Genomic DNA, 23,998 nt, shown 5'->3' with positions numbered 1-23,998 from the left:
AGGAATCAATAATCTCCAAACAAACAAATGTCCAGGACCAGATGGCTTCCCAGGGGAATTCTACCAGACATTTGAAAAAGAGTGTATACCTAGTCTTCTCAAAATGTTCCAAAAAATGTAAAAGGAAGGAAAACTTCCAAACCCATTCCACTGGGCCAGCATTACTTTGATTCCAAAACCAAAGACCTCACTGAGAAAGAGAACTACAGGTCAATATCCCTGATGAACATGGATGTAAAAATTTTCAATAAGATACTAGTAAATTGAATCCAAAAGTACATTAAAGGAATTATTCACCACAATCAGGAGATATTTATTCCTGGGCTGCACGGGTGGTTTAACATCTGCAAATCAATCAATGTTGATGCACCACATTAATAAAAGAAAGGATAAGAATCATATGATCCTCTTAATAGATGCAGAAAAATTATTTGACAAAACACAGCATCCATTCTTGATAAAAGCCCTCAGTAAAGTAGGGATAGATGGAACATATTTCAACATCATAAGTGCCTTATAGGAAAGACCTACAGTGAATATTATCCTCAATGGTGAGAAACTGAAAGCTTTTCCTCTACAGTTGGAACAAGACAAGGATGTTCACTCTCACCATTACTATTCAACATTGTACTGGAAGTCTTACCCTCAGTGATCAGACAACAAAAAGAAATAAAAGGCATCTGAATCAGCAGGGAAGAAGTCAAACTTTCACTATTTGCAGACATCCTACTCTGTATAGAAAACCTGAATAAATTCAGCAAAAGTTTACTAGAACTAACACATGAATTCAGCAAAGTTGCAAGACATAAAGTCAATGTACAGAAATCTGTTGCATATCTATACACCAATAATGAAGTAGCAGAAAAAGAAACCAAGAATTTGATCCCATTTATAATTGCACCAAAAATATTAAGATACCTAGGAATAAACCTAATTGAAGAGGTAAAGATCTGTATTCTGAAAACTATAGAACACTTATGGAAGTAATTGAAGAGGACAAAAAGAAATGGAAAAAACATTCTATGCTCATGAATTAGAAGAACACACATGGTTCAAATGTCCATACTACTCAACGCAATCTACACATTTAATGCAATCCCTATAAAATGCCAATAGCATTTTTCACAGAGCTAGAACAAATCCTAAAATTTGTACAGAACCACAAAAGACCCCAAAGAGCCAAAGCAGTCTTGAAAAAGAAAAGCAAATCTGGAGGCATCGTGATTCTGAACTCCAAGCTATATTACAAAGTTATAGTCATCAAGACAGTATGGTACTGGCCCAAAAACAGACACATGGATCAAGGGAACAGAATATAGAACCCAGAAATGAACGCACAACTATATGATCAACTAACCTTTGACAAATAAGGAAGGAATATCCAATGGAAAGCAGACAGTCTCTTCAATAAATAGTGTTGGGAAAACTAGACAGCAACGTGCAGAAAAATGAAACTGGATCACTTACACCATACACAAAAATAAAATCAAAATGGATGAAAGACCTAAAAGTGAAACAGGAAACTGTCAAAATCCTAGAGGAAAACAGAGGCAGCAACCTCTTTGACCTTGGCCATAGCAACTTCTTGCTAGACATATTGCTGGAGGCATGGGAAACAAAAGCAAAAACGAACTATTAGGACTTCATCAAGATAAAAAGCTTCTGCACAGTGAAGGAAACAATCAACAGAACTAAAAGGCAGCCTACAGAATGGGAGAATATATTTGCAAATGCCATAGTATCAAAAATGTATAAGGAATGTATTAAACTCAACCCCTAGAAAACAAATAATCCTGTTAAGAAATGGGCAGAAGACATGAATAGACATTTTTCCAAAGAAGACATATAGATGGCTAACAGACACGGAGAGATGCTCAATATCACTAACCATCATGGAAATACAAATCCATACCACGATGACCTCACACATCAGAATGGCTAAGATTAACAACATGAGAAACAACAGGTGTTGGTGAGGAGGCCAAGAAAGGGGAACCATTTTGCCCTGTTAGTGGGAATGCAAACTGAGGCAAACTACTCTGGAAAACAGTATGGAGGTTCCTCAAAAAGTTAAAAATAGAACTACACTATAACCCAGCAATTGCACTATTAGGTATTTACTCAAAAGATACAAAAGTACAGATTTGAAGGGGTACATGCACCCCCATGTTTATAGCGGCATTGTCAACAATAGCCAAACTATGGAAAGAGCCCGAGTGTCCGTTGACTGATGTATGGATAAAGAAAAAGTGTTATATCTATACAAAGGATTATTACTCAGCCATCAAAAAGAATGAAATCTTGCCATTTGCCATGATGTAGACAGATCTATAGTGTGCTATGCTAAGCAAAATAAGTTAGTCAGAGAAAGACAAATACTATGTGATTTCACTCATATGTGGAATTTGGGAAACAATACAAATGAACATGTGGGAAGGAAAAAGAAACAAGAGGGGGAGGAAAACCATAAGAGTCTCTTAAAGTTAGAGAACAAACTGAGGGTTGATGGAAGGAGGTGGATGGAAGATGTGTTGAATGGATGATGAGTATTAAGAAGGACACTTGTTATGATGAGCAGTGGGTGTTATATGTAATTGTTGAATCACTAAATTATACTCCTGAAACCAATATTACACTATATTTTAACTAACTATAATTTAGGTAAAAATTTGGAAAAAATAATGCAGAGCTTGTGCACAACAAAGGAACCACCAGTAAAAGGAAGAGGCAAGCAGCTGAATGGGAGAAAATATTTGTAAATCCCATATATGATAAAAGTAAATATCCAAAATATATAAAGAAGTCATATAACTCAATAGCAAAAAGCAAACAAACAATCCAATTAGAAAATGGGCAAAGACCTATGACCCAGCAATTGCACTACTGGGTATTTACCCTAAAGATACAAACGTAGTGATCTGAAGGGGCACGTACACCCGAATGTTCATAGCAGCAATGTCCACAATAGCCAAACTATGGAAAGAACCTAGATGTCCATCAACAGATGAATGGATCAAGAAGATGTGGTATATATACACAATGGAATACTATGCAGCCATCAAAAGAAATGAAATCTTGCCATTTGTGACAATGTGGATGGAACTAGAGCGTATCATGCTTAGCGAAATAAGTCAAGCGGAGAAAGACAACTATCATATGACCTCCCTGATATGAGGAAGTGGTGATGCAACATGGGGGCTTAAGGGGGTAGGAGAAGAATAAATGAAACAAGAGGGGATTGGGAGGGAGACAAACCATAAGTGACTCTTAATCTCACAAAACAAACTGAGGGTTACTGGGGGGAGGGGGGTTGGGAGAAGGGGGAGGGGTTATGGATATTGGGGAGGGTATGTGCTTTGGTGAGTGCTGTGAAGTGTGTAAACCTGGCGATTCACAGACCTGTACCCCTGGGGATAAAAATATATGTTTATAAAAAATAAAAAATTTTAAAAAAAAGAAAATGGGCAAAGAATCTGAATAGACATTTTTCTAAGGAAGACATACAGATGGTAAACAGGTATATGAAAAGTACTGAACATCTATGATCATCAGGGAAATGAAAATCAAAGCCACAATAAGATATCACTTCACACCTGTTAGAATAGCTATTATCAAAAAGAGAAAAAATAAATGTTGATGAGGATATGAAGAAAAGGGAAACCTCATGCACTGTCAGTAGGAATGTAAATTGGTGCAACTACTATTGAAAACAGTGCAGACTTTCCTTTAAAAATTAAAAATAGAACTACTATTTGACCTAGCAATTCAATTTCTGTGTATTTATCTGAGAAAAATGAAAACACTAGTTCAAAATCATATAGGGACCTTCATGTTCACTGAAACAACCATTTACAATAGTCAAGATATGAAAACAACATTAAGTAGCAAGATATGGACACAACATAAGTGCTGTATGAATGAAGAAAATGTGGTAGATGTATATGCAATGGAATATTTTTCAGCCCTAAAAATGAAGGAAATCTTGCCATTTACAACAACATGGATGGACCTTAGGGCATTATGCTACATAATATGAGTCAGACAGAGAATGAGAAATACTATATGGTCTTACATATATATGAACTTTTTAAAAAATGAGCTCATGCATATGCAGAGGGGGGAAATGGGCAAAATAGGTGAAGGTGGTCAAAAGATACAAAATTCCGGGCGCCTGGGTGGCTCAGTGGGCTAAGCCACTGCCTTCAGCTCAGGTCATGATCTCAGGGTCCTGGGATCGAGTCCCGCATCGGGCTCTTTGCTCGGCAGGGAGCCTGCTTCCCTCTCTCTCTCTCTCTGCCTACCTCTCTGTCTACTTGTGATCTCTCTATAGAAAATAAATAAATAAAATCTTTAAAAAAAAAGATACAAAATTCCAGTTATAAAATAAATAAGTCATCAGGATATCATGAACACCATAGTGACTATAGTTAATACGCTGTTTTGCCTATTTCTAAGTTGCTAAGAGTATAGACCTTAAAATTTCCCATCGCAAGAAAAAACTGTAATTATGTATGGTGACAGATATTAACTACACTTACTGTGGTGATCATTTTGTAATATATATAAATATCAAATCATTATGTTGTACACCTGGAACTAATAAAATGTTATATGTCAATTATGTCTCAATTAAAAAAAAAGAGAGAGAGAGAGACAACTCTGGTTGTCTTCTGGCTCTCTTTTAATTGCTTTTGTGCAATCAAGCCAGGTTCATGTCCTCTAAGAACTGTGAAATTGTCTAGGAAATGGTACCTAAAAATATCAGAAATTTGGGAAATATGACCACTTGTGGGAAAGGCAGCAGAATCTCAGTTCTGCCACTTCCCAGCTGTTTGACCTTGAGCAAGATTCTTCACCTCTCCAACCTTTTGTATCCTCATTTCTAAAATGAACCTAATAATGTGTTCCCTACCATACAGAGTTGTTGTAAGGATTGAAGCATAATAGCATATCAACAGGATTAGTATTCTTAAAATGCAAGTAAGTTCCTATTCTGTAGGCCACTAAGATTGTGCCCTATGGCTACTATCTTCTTAATGCCTATGATGGGTATCTTCTGAAAGCCACCTTTGAAAGGAACAGAGTTCAGAGCCCACCTTCAGGATAGTGCATGCTGAAGTTGGGAAGGGTGTGTCCAGTTTGAGTCAGGGGAATGTGTATGGCACCAAATCTCAGAAAGGGAGATGTTAACACTGGGGACTCAAATCTTGGAACTGGAACTCAAGACTAATCAATTGTATCCTTTTCTCTCCCCTCCCTTTTTTTCTCTGTTCTTCTCTTGTCGTTTCAGGTGCATGATGACTGCCGGGGACGGTTTTCCAAGGAATGCTGGTTTGGAAGTCATCGAACATCAGTCATTCCTCCCACTGCCCTCAGCGACCCTAAAGGAGATGGTGAGTACCCAAATTTTAACCTCAGAATGTATTTCACTGGGGAAGGAGGAAAGGTGATAAGACTGGGGAAATTTTAAAATTAATTTTAATTAAATTATTATTTTCAACCAGTAAATGGAGAAGTAGAAATGTGTATATATGTAGAGGCAGCTCATGTTTCTTTTTAGACCTTTGGGATAATGACTGTTGATGTTTATGGCATATATGTATGTGGGCATGTTCTCTGTAGGCTTTGTCTCAATTATTCCTGAATTATCAGACTTGATTTCAGTTTTTCATGATTTTCAGACACTAGATAATCCATAAAATAAGTTTGCTTGCATCCAGGTGGGCAAGGAAGAAATACATAAAGGCCCAGGTCATATTATTTTTAGAATGGAAACTAACACCAAGGTTGACTCCAAATCTGAAACTAGCATGATTATTGCCCCAGCATGCTCTGTTGATGCTTTGTCAATTCCTAAACTCAAGTGATTTATTGAGAATTCTTTCCTAAGGTGCTGAAAGGCTACAAAGAGATCCAATATAAGAACATTTCCAGAGCTTATGGCTATTGTTGACCCAGGATATTGATATAGTATGACAATATATAGATTAAGGTAGCATATGGTAAGCACCAAAGGAGTTACACTTGGAGACACTTGGAGATCAGAAAATATTAGGACAGTCAACTAATTGCAAGATGCTGCATAGAAAGGAGGCAGAAATGAAATAAATGCAGCAAGAGTAAGCTTTCTATAGAGTCTTCTCTCAGAAGGTCTAGAGATGTTAGAACAGTTAAAACAGGGGCAAAGCAGAGGGATGTTTTGTCCAGTTCGTGTTTGTCTTTATTATTAAATAATGATGAGACTTAGAAACAACATGATGTAAAGGAAAAAAACAAAGGCCAAGCAACCATGAGTTTTAGTCACTTACTAGCTAGGTGACCTTGAGTAAGTCACTTACATACTCTGAGCTTCCCTTTCCACATCTAATTGGGAATGATAACTATGTATTGGGAGGATAAGTGATAATACGTAAAGGGCTTGAATATCAAGAAACATAGCCCCAAAGGACAACAAATTAAATCACTAGTCTTCTAGCCTAATGAAAACTGTAGACCCCCACAAGGATATTTCACTCTAGCCATCGCTGACAATACCTTTTTGAATATACCTCCCCTTCCCCACTTTTTCCTTAAAGGGACTCTCCTTTTTGCCATTTAATTGTTCATTTGCTTCTATATTACTCATTATTAAGTAATGGGTACTGTGAAGATCAAAATCACATATCACAGCTAAAAAGAGCTGACCTATTTTACGAACACTAAAGAATTTAGAAGTCTAATATATTTACCAACTGACACTACTGTTTCACAAAGCCAGCAGAGAGATACACTGCCCATTAATTTCAGTTTGTGTAGTTAGCTTCACTCTATATATGGTCAATTTCACTTACTAGAGCTAAAGTTCAAACCCTGCCTGGAGTGTTTTCACTTATATTTCACTAATATACTAATTTACCCATCTCTGACATGTGGGATGTCCACTTGTCTGGATGTGATTAGTGAACCAGCATTTCATTGACTTAAAAATTTTCCCCATATTGATGCTTGCTGCCCACTTTGTCATCAAAGAAGAGCTAGCATTGGCTGACAGCAAAGAAAAGAAAGAAGAGTTTGTAGTTTCTTCAGTCAGAGAACTGAAGGGGGCAAGGATTCTGTAGTTATTACAACGGAGTTTTATAACTAGACATAGCACATGTGCACATGTGTGCACCCACATATATACACACTGAGAGACACTCTAGTCTCTCCCAGTTCATTTTCCAACCCTAATACAGATACATCCAGATAGACATTGGTACAAAGAATGAACCATTCACACAGTTTTCTTCAAGCAAGCATGTTCATATGTTCCCATAATGACATGCATAGACACAAAGCTAACTTCACTCAGAGGTGCATGCATATATTATTCTCAGATCTACTCAAATATTTACCCACATAAGTCATCTACCAGACAGTTAACTAGAGAGGTGTTGAAGTGGATGACTTGGTAAATAAGAGATGTTTGGCTGGATAGAAAAAAGAAGAGACTGGGGGGAAATGGGATTGATAGAAGAGAAAAAGTAGCAAATTAGTCACCCAAACAAACTCAAGCTGCCATGAAAATCAATCTAGTCCTGAAATCTGAGACTTTGCTCACACCAGTGGGGAACCTAGGGAAGATGTCTAAGCAGAATGAAGGATGCCCATCTCAGCATCCCACCAATCACCCCAAATAGGTATAAAGAGGCTGCAAACTCTTCTTTATAATTAGCCCAAAGGTCTTTGTGCTTCTTGTCCTTATGGAATTTCGGTTTTGGGGGGGTTGGTTTGTTTGTTTTATCCTATATCTCTTCTTATTCTTTTGTTTTATTTTGTTCTTTAGCAAGAATTTTTTCTTTTCTTTATTTCTAACTTTATTTTTTACGTTGTGTTAGTCGCCATACAGTACATCATTAGTTTTTGATGTAGTATTCCACGATTCATTGTGTATTACACCCAGTGCTTCATGCATCACTTCTTATTCTTGTTATAGATCATCAACTAAAGGCATTGCTACTTTCTTTTGCTTTCCACCAATGACATAATATCGCCTAGAAGTACCTGAGCTAAGCTATTCTTTTTGTGTAGTATCTCATCTAATGCCCTATGCGTTAGTTTCGAGCCTTTCTTTCAAGTCATCTACATTCTTGATCCAATTGAATCTCACTCTTGAGAGACTTTCTTTCAATAACAGTTGTACTCAGGTGCATTGTGAGGGTTAGATGAACTAACATTTGTTAAAGATAGTTTTAAAATACAGGAAGAAGATTGGTAAGCCATCCTTATGCTAATTTAACATCCTTCTGTGGTATGAACTGAACAAATTTGAGAGAAACTATACACCCCCTGTTTTGCGGCACTGTGCTTGTATTAATGCAGCTCAAAGAAGCATGAGATTTTTCTTGAAAAGCTCTTTCAGGGGGCGCCTGGGTGGCTCAGTGGGTTAAAACCTCTGCTTTCAGCTCAGGTGGCTCAGTGGGTTAAAACCTCTGCTTTCAGCTCAGGTCATGATCCCAGGGTCCTGGGATCGAGCCCCGCATCGGGCTATCTGCTCGGCAGGGAGCCTGCTTCCTCCTCTCTCTCTGCCTGCCTCTCTGCCTACTTGTGATCTCTGTCTGCCAAATAAATAAATAAAATCTTAAAAAAAAAAAAAAAAAAAGAAAAGCTCTTTCAGGCTGCTGAGCCATCTGGAGTTTAAAGTCAACTTAAATCTTCTAAGCCCTTTTCACACTTGATGCTGCCAAACCAAGTTCGTATTGTCCTATTCCAGTATGATTTATGTCCTTGGTACTAAAAATCCTGGCTTCACATTTATCCCATTTTCATCTTGTTGACTTTGACCTATCCGCCCTTTGAGGTTATTTTACAATCTTTATTCTATTTTTTTAAATATTTTATTTATTTATTTGACAGAAAGAGAGACACAGCGAGAGAACACAAGCAGAGGGAGTGGGGAGGGAGAAGCAGGCTTCCCGCCAAACAGATAGCCTGATATGGGGCTCGATCTGAGGACACTGGGATCATCACCTGGGCTGAAGGCAGACGCTTAATGACTGAGCCACCTAGGAACCCCATTCAATCCTTTTTCTGTCATCCAATAACTTTCCCTCCAGCTTTGAGTACTTCAGAGTTGAGAAGTCTTCTATGTTTTCATTTGAATTGTTGATTAAAACAGTAGAGGACACCCCCCTACAATTAACATCAGTCTATTCAAAAGCAACTTTGTGGGCACACTTACCTGGTTATGAATCTGCCTAATATTGCTACATTCCAGCCCACAATGCCACACAATTTTGTCACCTTCTTCACAAGATTCCCTTGACAAACTTGGCCTTCCTCGAATTCAGATGCTCTGGGGAAATGCTAGATGTTGCTGTCCCTGTCTTCTCCTAGGGATAGCTTTCTGCCAGCACTTCTTCCTCTTGTCTTCCCATCTGTGACCAAATTAGGTTTGACACTGAAGTTTAAGTTGGCTTAATTACAGAATTTTCTTTTTATCTCAGTTTTCCACCCCCATCCTGGATCATTTTATTAATCATTGCAACATGATGCTATTATACATATGTAGAAATGAACACCCAGAGAAGTTAAGATGTTTGCTGTAGGTTAGTGAATAAATCTGGAGGGCAACCAGCTGTGGCACACAGCTGCATTCTGTTGTAGAAGTACACTGCAGAAGACTGCCCATGCTCCAAGCTGCCAAATGGATCTACAAATGATTTCAGCTACAACTTCATGGCTATGTAATTTATATATAATATTAACATAATTATTTTTCTTATTTCTTAATTTAATTCTTGATTAGTTAATATAGTCACATGGTTCAAACTTTTTAAAATAGAAACACATATGCACATGTTTAGTAAAAACTTACTATCCTTTCTCTCAATCTTCTCAGTCTCCCATAGCCCCATCCAATCCCCACTCACAAAAAGTTGATTGCTGCCATTAGTTTATTGAATAGCTTCTAGTATTTCTTCCTGTATATACTACTAAATATAAACATATATTTTTATCCCTTCCCTTTTTAATACTATACACATTCCTCTGAACCTTGCTTCTCTTTTTCCTTCACAGCATATTTTGGAGATCTTTTTGATCAACAGAAGATTGCTTCCTCATTCCTTTTTACAGCTACAAGATACTCTATTATATGAATATATACCATAATTTATTTGAGCAGTCCTCTAATTTCAAAGTTTTCGGTCTCTTGCTATTACAACAATGTTGCAATGAACAATCTCATGCAGGTCATTTTACATATAAATCTATAGGAAAAATTCCCAGAAGTGTAATTACTGGGCCATAATGCATAAGCATTTATAATTTTCATAGATGCTATCAGATTGCCCCCCATAGGGCTTGTGTCACTTTGCACATCCACCCTCAGTAAGAGTTCATATTTTCTGTCTTCCTCAATCAAGTGTATCATCTATTTTTTTTTTTTTTTTGGCCAGTTTTCTGGGTAAGAAAAAAATGGTACTATGGCCTGGTTTTAATCAGTATATTTCTCATTTATGAATGAGTTTGGTCATCTTTTCACCTTTAAGAAACAATTTATATTTCTTTTTCTTATCAATGTAGCTCCTATCTCATTTTCATCTCAACACTGGGAAACAAGTTAGTTTTTCAAACGGCCCACTATGCAGATAAGGAAACAGAGGTCCAAACAGCTCACAGTAGTTGGTCTCAGTGCCACTGCTGCCTCCCCTCTAGAAAGGGACTAACCCATCTGTTAAAAATCACTGGGCAGGGGCGCCTGGGTGGCTCAGTGGATTAAGCCGCTGCCTTCAGCTCAGGTCATGATCTCAGTGTCCTGGGATCGAGAGAGCCTGCTTCCCCCTCTGTCTCTGCCTGCCTCTCTGCCTACTTGTGATCTCTCTCTCTGTCAAATAAAATAAAAATAAAATCTTTAAAAAAAAAAATCACTGGGCATAGATAGGTCTATTCCAGGACCTCTGGCAGGGGGAGTCCTTGCTTCTAAGCATAGCTCACAGTTTCTCTAGATGTTGGCAGCAACCTGTTTCCATAAATCTTTTCACTGGAGTACATACCCAAAGTCACATGATCCCCTGGAGGTTGTTAGCAGAAGGTTGCTGAATAAGGAAAGGAAGCTCAGAGCAGAATCAGCTTCTCAAACAAAGAAGAGGTAAGCTTGAGGCCAAGGCCATGAGTTGATCCCTGCATTGCTGGTTGGATGAGGAGCAAGCACATAAAACGTTACTACTTTTTTTAGGAGCGCGTAAGGTGGCTCAGTTGGTTAAGTGTCTAAATCTTGATTTTGGCTCAGGTCATGATCTCCATGTTGTGAAGTAAGTCTCCATCCTGGGCACGGAGACTACTTAAGATTCTCTCTCTCCCTCTCCCTCTGTTCTTTCCTCATACACACTACCCCACCCATGTGTGTGCACATGCCCTCTCTCCTTAAGAAAAAAATAAGGGGTGCCTGGGTGGTTCAGTCATTAAGCATCTGCTTTTGGCTCAGGTCATGATCCCGGGATCCTGGGATCAAGGCCCGCACTGGGCTCCCTGCTCAGTGGGAAGACTGCTTCTCCCTCTCCCACACCCCCTGCTTGTGTTCCCTCTCTCTCCGTGTCTCTCTCCATGTCCAAAAAATAAACAAACTCTTTTTTAAAAAAAGAAAAGAAAAAATAAGTAAAATAAAAATTAAAAGGTATGGCCTTTTTTGATGATTTTCTTCATATATCTTATGACCTGACCCCTAATGTTTTGTACTATACTAAACAGTCTCACCCTGATTTTTTAACTGCTTCCTCACATCTCATTGTCATTTTGTGTGGTTCTGCCATCTCTCTGACCTCATTTCTGCCAGTCTGCCCCTCACTCACTCCACAATAGTCATGCCATTCTGTTCAGTGGCCCTCAGATACCCCAGACATTCTCCCTTCTCTGGGTCCTACCACTTATTCTTTCTTCTGCTCCCAAAACTCCCCCCCCCATATATGCATTGCTCACTTTTTTACTTCATTCAAGTCTCATCTCAAATGTCACCTCCCTAGAGAAGCTGTCCCTGACCATCCCATCTAAAATAACAACCCCTTTAGTCTCTATCCTGTTTCCCTTACTTCTTTTTCTTCATATCATGTTCTTTTCTATATTACTTTGTTTTGTTGTGCTTTCCACCATTAGAATATAAGTTCCACAAGAGCAGAAACTATTTCTATCTTGCCCACCACTGTATTCTCAGAACATAAGAAGGACAAGCACAGAGAATGCCCTCAATACATGTTTGTTGAATGAATGAATTAATGTCTTAACTAACATTGCATCAACATACTACCTTTTGTAAAACAAATATTGAAAAGGGTACTACCTTCAGGTAATGTGTTCAGGGAGAGTAACTATTTCCAAGATATGCTACTGAAGGAACATGGCAGACTCCCCTTGTAGCTGTGAGTACTAACAAGCCCTGAAAATTTGGTACCTGACTGGCTAACTGGCTAAGGATGCCTTCAAGTTCTACTGGCCAGTGAGTAGGAATTGGCCCATAGAGGAAGACTGCTTTAAGTTTTTCCAGGCAAAACAGCCATGAAATCTACTCATGACTGCAGTATTCCTCCAGGCTCACTTTCACCCCAATTACAACAAATGGGACATCATACACAATTCAGGAGTGAGCCATATAACATTTGCCCTTTGCATTTATTTTTGCTGGGGTATCCCTGGCAAGCCAAAGCTCAGAGTTTAGGGGCTCACGATTTGTCTCATCTCCTAGGGGGCCATTGCTCACTGCCTGTCTCCCTGCCAACAGGCTCAAAGGCTCAGCATGAGCTGGCAGGCACTGACAATTTAGGCTGCTATAACTTCACTTCCCTATAGGGAACTTCAGAGTTAGGAATTATTAAAAGACTCTCTCTTGTTCAGACAATTTCCCTATAGTCTTTTTTCCCCCTGAAAGTTGGTGTGATAACTGGGATTGCCCTGCCAGAGCCTTGGAGGGGTGATTAAATTTCCCTTCTTCCTCCCACACTGATATGTTCTCTGTCATTAACTGCTGTCTAAAAGATAGCCTTTCCCCCCCTCCTCTCTCCTTACCTGATATCCTCTCACTGTGAGAACTGAACTATCCCAGGCAAAGAGAGAACTAATTGGTATTCTGATCCTCCTCTCCAGCTTTCAATCCTCTCCTTCTTCAGTTCCCCATGGTGTTTTATTAATCCCTCATTGTGGCACCAATTTCCTTAATCTTTGTGTTCCAACATACTACTGTGTATAAGTCTGTTTCCCCAGCTGGAGGACAGGAGCTATACCCCTAGAAGTATCTACCGTGATGATTGGCATGTAGTAATTGCTCAGCAAATGTTGTTTGCCTGGCAACAGCTTGGGCAGACATTAAATGAGAGCCCCTTTGGGTTGTGCTCTGAATTCTCCTCTGCTTCTCAGTCTCAGCAGACTAGAGCATAAGGAAACTCTGAGAGTTTTTGGATATGTCTTTTTGCCTTGCTTGTGGTGATTGTATCATGGGTGTTTGTATATATCTAAACCCATTAAATTGTATATATTAAATATGTGCCATTCTTTGTTTATCAATTATACCTCAATAAAGCTGTTTTTAAAAAGTCTTTGCAAAATGTGATGTCAAGTCATCTCTTACTTCCATCTCAATGGCCCTTTTCTTTCTTCTCCTTTTCTTTTTGTTGTGTGCATGTATCAGGCCAATTAGTAGTGTCTTCAGACTTCTGGAACCTCAATTGGTCATCAGCCTGTTCATGTCCCCTTCTCATCTTCATCAACTCCAAAAGCGGCGATCACCAAGGGATCGTCTTCCTCCGAAAATTCAAACAGTACCTTAACCCGTCTCAAGTTTTTGACCTGTCAAAGGGTGGACCTGAAGCTGGGTAAGCATGAGCTAAAGGATACAGTTGAGTATATAGAAGGGACTCTTCGAACTATACATTTTAGAGTAAGGGTTTCTGGAATCAGTTCTAGTACCTGGGCACAATCAAGTCAGGATACAGACACATAACTTCAGAGAATTTGGGGTTGGCTAGTTGGAGGATTTTTAGCCCTCTCCCAGAAATCCCTTCAAGCTCATGTTCTGCTCTCAGATTCCTTCCACCTTTCCTGGTTGGAAGAAGTCTAACTCTGTCTCCTGGCCTCAGGGGAAGAGGCATATGGGTATTGCTGTTCACCTTTCCTGTCCCTCATTCTTTCCTGCGACCAAACAGATATATCTCCACTATAGACCTGTTTTACTTATGGACCATCTGGCTGTTTCAGCTCTGGTTTCTGTGAAGCCACTGGCCACTGTACAAGGCTTCTTGGGCCTCAGCAAGTGGGTTTGGCTAGGTTACGAGTAGCTTCTAGAGCAAGGGTAGGCATAGAAGAGGGTGGGCTGAAGCAAGGCCTCAGCTCCAGGACTGCCTATGGGAGCATTGCCTGTAATGTTAGGTACACAGAGAGATAGGAGCTAAGTAAAAGAAGGTGGGTAGCCTGTTAGCAGGATGCAGAAGCAGTAGTCCTTAGCTCCCAGCACAGTATAGAAAAGAGTTGTAAAACCTAGTAGTTCATGAAATGACTCCTGTTCCCCTCTTTCTTTCAGGCTATGCATGTTCAAGAATTTTTCTCGCTTTCGCATTGTGGTTTGTGGTGGAGATGGCAGCGTGAGCTGGGTCTTATCTCTGATTGATGCCTTTGAATTACATGAAAAGGTGAGTTCTTGCTGACTCAGTTCAATCATTGCTAGAGAGACTGTGGGTATGGACCTGTTCATCCCAAAATGTCCTTAGTCTTCACTCTCCTTATCTATACAGCACGTGTTTTCCACTGGTTTCATAGTCAACCTGACAGGGAGATTCTCACTCTAAGCTTTCCCACCTAAACCATTTTCTGTGGGAAGGAGAAATGAGGGAGTTAGCAGAAAGAATGAGCAGTGCTTTATGCCCCAGGCCCCAAAGTAAATATTTGAAGGAAAGGAGAGCAAGCAAAAAAGAAGTGGCTGCAGGCCACATTCAGACTCCAATTTCCTATCCATCTTGAAGCCACCAGTTTCCTTCCTGAGTCTCAAAAGTAGCAGAAACTTTCTTCTCACTTTCCTCCCTCTCCCTAGATAGCTAGCTCCCTGTTCTTCTGACTTTAGTAGCTTTGTCTCCCGAGGCACGTTATCGTTTTGGCCAAGGCTTGATGGAAATTTGTGGCTATATTTCTCTTTCATAAGCATGGCTATAAATATTGTCATATTCTAACTTTTCCCTGCACTGAATACATTCTGCATTGCCAAAAGTGGTGACAAACTTTTCAGGAAAATGTTCACTTAGCATCAATATCTTCCTATTACACTTCCTAAAATCAGAAGTCTCTTATTGCCACTGGTTTTTAGATCACTATCTTTCCCAAGGAGCACCTTCTGGGTTCTTTTATGGGTGGATCTTGGTAGAATTGACTGAAAATGGTTCCTTGTTTTGTTCTTGCAGTGTCAGTTGGCAGTCATCCCACTTGGAACTGGAAATGATCTGGCCCGTGTCCTAGGCTGGGGTGCATTCTGGAACAAAAACAAGTCACCTATTACCATACTCAACAGAGTGGAGCAGGCTAGTGTGAGGATTCTAGACAGGTGAGTGGCTGAATGATTACGTCATTGTGCCTGTTCCAGTCCCATATCAATTACTCTCATTTACATCATCTCAATCATGAATATTCTAACCTCCCTCACAGAGCCTCATTCCTTTCTGGCTTCAGTGCAGGGCAGTTTTGGGTGGCCTTGTCTATTAGGAAGTCAGGATCTACCATGTTTCTTTTAGACATCACTAAAGCCCCTGTTCAAACTTAAAAGATCCTAAATTAGGAGCCCCACAGGTAAATTTTAAGAGTTCTGTAAACCTCCTTCAAATTGCATAGCTAATTATCTATGTAAGCATATTTTTCCCCCCTTGGGAATGTTTCTATCTTTCTATTCTATTCCAGAATAGTATAGAAACCATTCTATAGCTTCATAAGTTTTTCAAAGAAACTCAAAAAACTTAGGGTTCAGAAATAATTGGCTTAGATTGTCTCTGCTTTAGAGAAGAATGAGTATTGCCATCCTATCTCCTGAAAAGAGATAGGGTCAATGCTGGGTCATAGTATTTAATTTATGGCTGCCCATTAGGATATTCTGGGAAGTTTTTTCAAGGTACCAAGCTGAAGCCACCACAAAGACTCTTATTCAGTATGTCTTGGGCCCTGGCATATTTATGTTACAAAAGCACCTGAAGTGATCTTGATAGTTACCTCTCTGGTTGAGAAGCACTGTCCTCTGACCCTATGATGAAATTCTTTCCATCACACTGGTTTTAAGAAGTACCGAGGCAGAGGCCCCACTTGTAGTATATTTGAGATCAGATGACCTGAGATAGTGTGGGCATCTCTACAACTCATCTTCCTTCACTACATAAACATTTTGACCTTTCTCTTGCTATGTGAAGCATTGATGACAGCCTGTGACAAAACAGAGCCCTAAATATCTGTCTGTCTTTGACCTTCATTTCAGATGGAGTGTGATGATCCGTGAGACTCCCAGACAAACCCCATTGCTAAGAGGACAGGTTGGAATGGATGTACCCCGATTTGAGGTAACTACTGCCCAGCTGTAATTCAAGCCAACAGCTTTATTACATAGTGAAATAAAAGGCAAACCCAGAGAGAAGCTTTTGTATTGTCCATGGTCTCAATGAGCATAAGATCATTGAAGACCAGAGACATGTCAATAAGCAGCTTTTACTAGAAACGGTGTTAGACACTGGGGATATAATTCATTCAGCCATTTACTTATTCATTCATTCAAATTATATATGAAAATACTTCTGGATTACCTACTATGTGTGAGATACTGTTCTAGGAGCTGTTCTTATGTACTAGTAGGTAAAAAAGAATGACACAGTTCATGCTGTCATGGAGTTCATAGTAATAGAAACAATAGTTTTACTAAAGTAGTATGAGTGTTAGTATATAAGTAAGTAGAAAGTGGTGTGAACACCCAGCAGGTGTACCAAGCCCAATCTGGGGGAAATCAAGGAAAGATTCTCAGAAACACCATTTCAGAAAAGATTGAAGGAACAGAGGGAGTTAATCAGGATATTAAGAAAGAGGAGGCCTGTTCCAGACAGATTGAATAGTGTATGTTGTTCCAAAGGCAAGACAGAGCATAGAATATTCACAGAACAGAATAGAATATTCACATACATTTATTAATGGCTAAAGCATTGGGGTCAGGGAGGAGAAATGCAGAGAGAATGACTAAAGATGAGGCTGGAAAAGAAATCAGGGCCCAGGCCAGGAAGAACCCAGTAACCCATGGTAGGAAGTTTGGGCTTTTGCCCTAAAGAGAATTATAGAATTTTTTCCTTATATTATTAGGAGAATTTTCAAACATACCAGCTTCTTGAACTCAATAGTAAAATTAGTTAGGACTCTAGCCTACAGGATGTAACTCTCAAAGACATAAAAAAGCTTATTTCAATCTAAATTACATTTTTAAGATTTTATTTGTTTATTTGACAGTGAGAGACACAGCAAGAGAGGGAAAGCAAGCAGGAGGAGTGGGAGAGGGAGAAGCAGTCTTCCCGCCTAGCAGGGCGCCAGGTGCGGGGCCTGATTCCAGAACCCTGGGATCATGACCTAAGCCCAAAGCAGATGTTTAACAACTGAGCCACCCAGGTTCCCCTATAAATGACATTTTATTGGCCATCTGCTATAAGTATATCATAGTACATATTATTAGGTATTATATTAAAGTTTGAGATATATAGTACAAATAAGTATTCAAACCTACATATATAAAATGCTAGAGTCTACCATTAAATTTCACTATACTTGCTTTATCACATATGTGTCCATATATCCTTTCTGTTATCTAATAGATAGTATTCTGCTATCTACTAGAAGGGTTTGAAGTAGAATTGCATGGTACATGGAAAAACAATTGAAGGAATAAAGACTAGAGGCAAGGAGAAAAGAGAGGAGATGCTGCAATTATCTAGGCAAAAGATTATGGTGATTTGAACTGGTGAAGTGGTAACATGGATAAGAAGAAGTGGGCATGTTTAAGACATATAGGAGTAATAGAATCACCAGGACTTGGTAGATATTTGAATGAAAGAGATGATGGGAGAGGGAAGAGAGGCAGCTGTAGTTAAGAATACAGACTCGGGGCTCCTGGCTAGTTCAGTTGGTAGAGCATGTGACTCTCAATCTCAGGTCCATGAGTTCAAATTCCACACTGGGCATGAAGCCTGGGGGGGGTGGGGGCGCGGAGAGGAAGAACACCGACTCAAGAGCCAGACTACCTGGAATCAAATCCTGGCTATGCCACTTATCAGCGTACCCCTTTCCTGTGCCTCAGTTTGCTGTTCTGTGAAATGGGGTTATTACAAGGATTACATAAGAAAATATTTATATATAGCTTAGAACAGAGACTGGTACATTGTAAGTACTATATAAGTGAATGTTATTGTTATTACTAATATTATTATAATAAGAGGTAACACTTTGGCATTGGAAAGATGTGGGTTCAAATCCCAGATCTATTATTTACGAGCTATGCAATATGAGCTTGTTTGTTCATTTGAAATATGGAACAAAAATTTACCTCCATGAGTTTTTGAGAATTATTTAAGTGACAGCAAACAATATACATCTCTTTTTTTTAGAATGACCACAGATCTAAGATTATCTATGGGGTCCTTCACAAAGAATTATTTGATTGTGATTATTTTCAGTGAGGCAGTTGAGTTGTTGGTAAAGAGTAAGAAATAATGAGGAGATAAAGCTGGGCAGCAGACTATGTCTCAGTCCTGAGATTCAAGAGCTGAACACTCATTTCTCCCTAGGCTGCTGCCATCCAACATCTAGAATCCGCAACCACTGAGTTGAACAAAATCCTGAAGGCCAAGTACCCCACAGAGATGATCATCGCAACAAGGTCAGTCTTCCTTTGGCTTTCAAACTGGAGTGTTTTTATTGCCTTCATGAGCTGTTCCTCAGTCAGAGAAGGAGCTCATTTTGATAGGTTGGGGTACTGAGGCCAAGGAAAGTTATCAAATTTCTCCCAACTCCAACCACCTGAATGAAAAAATAGATGAGATTGAGGTAAGGGCTCCTGCTAGTCCAAAAAGACAGAATTACAAGCCAGAGAAACAAAGAGAAACAACATTCCACACTATTCAAGGGTATAACATAACTCCCTATAGTAGGAACCCCTTGCTTTCCATCTGACACTGGGAAAGGTCTCTATAGAATTGATGACAGCTGCTTTCTTGTATCCCAAACAACACATTCTGCCCTTCCAAATATGTGGGTCATTCATTTCTCCTGGGACACTTTGGATGGTTCCTGATGAGTCTGCCATATTCTCCTTTGATAAATACTCCCCCCAGGGACAGTCCTCCCAAAGTCATTATGTTTGTACTAAATTATATGGGCCCTTGAACCATAGCCGATTTGACCCAGGTAAGAACCTGACCTAAGGTGGATCAACTGAATTTTCTTTTCTGGAAATTCTGAATTTAGGGCTAAGAAAATCTAATTAAACTCTCTTAGGTATTCATGTATTTGACCATATATACATGAAAAAATAGAAAAACAAAGGAAGAGGGGAGAGGAAGGAAGGGAGAGATTACAGATCAGGAAAGAGAGACAGGAAAGAGAAAGTGGAAGATGGACTTTATAAGACAGAAGGGCTCTGGACATCATAATCCATATCACATTGTCCCATATGTCTTATCTTTGCAGATTCCTGTGTTCAGCAGTGGAAGATTTTGTGGTGGATATTGTAAAGGCTTGGAGTCAGATAAAACAGAACAATACAGCTATAGAATCTGTGATTTTGAAAGTAAGTTTCCATTCCTTTTATCTTCCATGCTTTGTGGAGCCAGGGCCTCCTTTTTATCTTTTATTTTTTAATTTATTATTGTTATTCCATTAAAATTAACATACACTATTATATTAGTTTCAGGTGTACTATATAGTGATTCAGCTATTCTGTACATTACTCAGTGCTCATCATGATAAGTGTATTCTTAATCCTGTTGACACCTATTTCATATATCCCCCAACAACCTCCCTTCTGGTAACCATCAGTTTGTTCTCTACACTTGGGAGTCTGTTTTTTGGTTTATTTTTTCTTTCTTCTTTTGTTTTGTTTCTTAAATTCCAAATAAGAGTGTAATCACTTGGTATTTGTCTTTCTCTGACTGACTTATTTGCTTAGTATTGTGCCCTATAGATCCATCCATATTGTTGTAAATGGCAAGATGTCATTATTTTTTATGGATGAGTAATATTCCATTGTATGTATATAACACATCCTTTATCCACTTATCCATGGATGGACACTTAGCTGTTGTAAATAATGCTGCAATAAACATAAGGGTGCATGTATCTTTTAAAATTAGTATTTTCATTTTCTTTGGTTAAATAACCAGTAGTGGAATTACTGGATCCTATGGAAATTCTATTTTAATTTTTTGAGGAACCTCCATACTGTTTTCCAGAGTGGTTGCACCAGTTTGCATTCCCAGTAACAGTGTAAGAGGGTTCCCCTTTCCTCACATCCTCGCCAATACTTGTTGTTAACTGTGTTGTTGATTTTAGCCAGTCTGAGAGGTGTGAGGTGATAGCTTGTTGTGTTTTTGACTTGTATTTCCCTGATGATGAGTGATATTTGAGCATCTTTTAAAGTGTCTGTTGGCCATCTGGATGTCCTCTTTGGAGAAGTGTCTGTTCATGTCTTCTGGCCATTTTTAAATTGGATTATTGGTGTTTTAGGTCTTGAGTTGTGTCAATTCTTTTTTTTTTAAGATTTTATTTATTTATTTGACAGACAGAGATCACAAGTAGGCAGAGAAGCAGGCAGAGAGAGAGGAGGAAGCAGGCTCCCTGCTGAGCAGAGAGCCCAATGCAGGGCTTGATCCCAGGACCCTGGGATCATGACCTGAGCCGAAGGCAGAGGCTTTAACCCACTGAGCCACCCAGGTGCCCCATCAATTCTTTATATATCTTAGATACTAACCCTCTGTCAGACATGTCATTTGCAAATATCTTCTCCCATTCCATAGGTAGCCTTATAGTTTTGTTGATTATTTCCTTCACTGTGCAGAGCTTTCTATTTTGATGTAGTCCCAATATTTTATTTTTGCTTTTATTTCCCTTTTCTGAGGGGACCTATCTAGAAAAAGTTACTACAACTGATGCCAGACAAGTTACTGTCTGTGCTTTCTTCTAGGATCTTATGGTTTCATGTCTCACATTTAGGTCTTTCACCCATTTTCAATTTGTTTTTGTGTATGGCATAAGAAAGCAGTCCAGTTTCTTTCTTTTGCATGTTAATGTCCAGTTTTCCCAACACAATTTGTTGAAGAGACATTTTTTTCCCATTGGATAGTCGTTCCTGCTTTGTTGAAGATTAACTGACCATATAATTATGGGTTTACTTCTGGGTTTTCTATTCTGTTCCACTGATCTGGATGGCTATTTTTGTGCCATTATCATACTGGTTTCTTTCTATTTTTATTTTATTTTATTTTTCAGTGTTCCAAAATTCATTTTTTATGCAACACACCCAGTGCTCCATACAATACATGCCCTCCACAATACCCACCACTAGACTCACCCAACCCCCTCCTTCCAAAACCCTCGGTTTGTTTCTCAGAGTCCACAGTCTCTCGTGGTTTGTCTCCCCCTCCGATTTCCCCCAACTCACTTCTCCTCTCCATCTCCCAATGTCCTCTGTGCTACTCCCTATGCTCCACAAGAAAGTGAAACCATATGATAATTGACTCTCTCTGCTTGACTTATTTCACTCAGCATAATCTCCTGCAGTCCTGTCAATGTTGATACAAAAGTTGGGTATTTATCCTTTCTGAAGGAGGCATAATATTCCATTGTATATATGGACCATATCTTTTTTATCCATTTGTCCGTGGAAGGGCATCTTGGTTCTTTCCACAGTTTGGCAACTGTGGCCATTGCTGCTATGAACATTTGGGTACAGATGGCCCTTCTTTTCACTACATCTGTATCTTTGGGGTAAATACCCAGTAGTGCAATTGCAGAATCATAAAGTAACTCTATTTTTAATTTCTTTTTTTTTTCTATTTTTAATTTCTTAAGGAATCTCCACACTGTTTTCCAAAGTGGCTACACCAACTTGCATTCCCACCAACAGTGTAAGCAGGTTCTCCTTTCTCCACATCCTCTCCAACACACGTTGTTTACTATCTTGTTAATTTTGGCCATTCTAACTGGTGTAAGGTGGTTTCTTAATGTGGTTTTGATTTGAAACTCCCTGATTGCTAAGGATGATGAACATTTTTTCATGTGTCTGTTAGCCATTTGTATGTCTTCTTTGGAGAAGTGTCTGTTCATGTCGTCTGCCCATTTTTTGACATTATTATCTGTTTTGTGTGTGTATTGAGTTTGAGGAGTTCCTTATAGATCTTGGATATTATACTGTTTTGATTACTACAGCTTTGTAATATAACTTGAAGTCCAGAATTATGGTACCTCTAGCTTTGCTTTCCTTTCTCAAGATTGCGTTGGCTATTCTGGGTCTTGTGTTTCCATACACATTTTAGGAGAGTTTGTTCCATTTCTGTGAAAAATACTGTTGATAGTTTGACAGAGATTGCATTGATGTGTAGATTGCTTTGGGTAGTATAGACATTTTGACAATATTTGTTCTTTCAATGAATGAGCATGGACTATCTTTCCATTTCTTTGTGTCATCTTCAATTTCTTTCATCAATGTTTTAGTTTTCAGAGTACAGGTCTTTCACTTCTGTGGTTACATTTATTCCTAAGTATTATATTATTTTGGGTGCAATTGTAAACAGGACTGATTCCTTAATTTCTCTTTCTGTCACTTCATTATTGGTGTATAGAAATGCAGCAGATTTCTATACATTGATTTTGTATCCTACAACTTTATTGAATTGACTCAGCAGTACTACCTGTTTTTTGGTGGAGTCATTCTGGTTTTCTATATATAGTATTATGTCAACTGCAAATAGTGAATGTTTGACTCCCTCCTTGCCCATTTGGATGCCTTTTATTTCTTTGTGTTGTCTGACTGCTGTGACTTGGATTTCCAGTACTATGTTGAATAACAGTGGTGAGAGTGGACACCCTTGTCTTGTTCCTGACCATGGAAAAGCTCCCAGTTTTTCCCTGTAAGAATGATGTTAGCTGTGGGTTTTTTGATAAATGATCTTTATTATGTTGAGGTATCTTTGTGGGTTTATTTTTGGGCTCTGTCTACTGTGCTATTGATCTATGTGTTGATTTTTGTTCCAGTACCATACTGTTTTGATTACTACAGCTTTGTAGTACATCTTGAAATCTGGGATTGTAATACCTCCAGTTTTGTTCTTTCTCAGGATTGCTTTGGTATTTAGGGTCTTTTGTCATTCCATAAAAAGTTTATGATTATTGTTCTAGTTCTGTGAAAAATGCTGTTGGTAATTTGATAGGTATTTCATTGGATGTGTATATTGCTTTGGGTAGTATGGACATTTTAACAATATTTGTTTTCCCAATCCATGAACACGGAATATCTTTCCATTTATGTTATCTTTAATTTCATTCATCAGTGTTTTATAACATTCAGAGTACAGATCTTACACTGCCTCACTTAAGTTTATTATTTTTGGTGAAATTGTAAATGGGATTGTTTTCTTAATTTCTCTTTCTGCTACTTCCTTACTAGTGCATAGACTGCTTTAGATTGATTTTGCATTATGCAGCTTTACTGAATTCATTTTTTTGCCCTAGTAGTTTTTTGGTGGAGTCTTTTTAGGGTTCTCTATATACAGTATCATTTCATTTGCAGATAGTAAAAATTTTACTTCTTCCTTAGCGATTTGGATGCCTTTTATTTCTTTTTGTTGTCTGATTGCTGTGGCTAGGACTTCGAGTAGATGCTGAATAACAATGGTGAGAGTGGGCATTCTTGTCTTGTTCCTAATCTTGGGGGAAAGCTCTGTTTTTTCACCATTTACTATGGCTGACTGCGGGCTTTTCATATATGGCCTTTATCATGTTG

General features: G+C 38.8%; 1 protein-coding gene across 1 annotated transcript in view; it reads left to right on the top strand.

Moving 5' to 3' along the window:
• Positions 1 to 23,998, top strand: part of DGKK (diacylglycerol kinase kappa) — a 163,971-nt gene that overhangs the window by 104,615 nt on the left and 35,358 nt on the right. Inside the window, exons 8-14 of the mRNA XM_059157839.1 lie at positions 5,291 to 5,393; positions 13,637 to 13,820; positions 14,525 to 14,633; positions 15,396 to 15,535; positions 16,451 to 16,532; positions 18,789 to 18,880; positions 19,690 to 19,789. Coding sequence (XP_059013822.1) covers positions 5,291 to 5,393; positions 13,637 to 13,820; positions 14,525 to 14,633; positions 15,396 to 15,535; positions 16,451 to 16,532; positions 18,789 to 18,880; positions 19,690 to 19,789 — 810 coding nt within the window. The remainder of the gene's footprint in view (positions 1 to 5,290; positions 5,394 to 13,636; positions 13,821 to 14,524; positions 14,634 to 15,395; positions 15,536 to 16,450; positions 16,533 to 18,788; positions 18,881 to 19,689; positions 19,790 to 23,998) is intronic.

This window comes from Mustela lutreola, chromosome X (assembly GCF_030435805.1).
Source record: "Mustela lutreola isolate mMusLut2 chromosome X, mMusLut2.pri, whole genome shotgun sequence".
NCBI classification, from domain to species: Eukaryota; Metazoa; Chordata; class Mammalia; order Carnivora; family Mustelidae; genus Mustela; species Mustela lutreola.
Note: the sequence above shows the minus strand (reverse complement) of the source record. Positions and strands in the feature narration are given on the sequence as shown.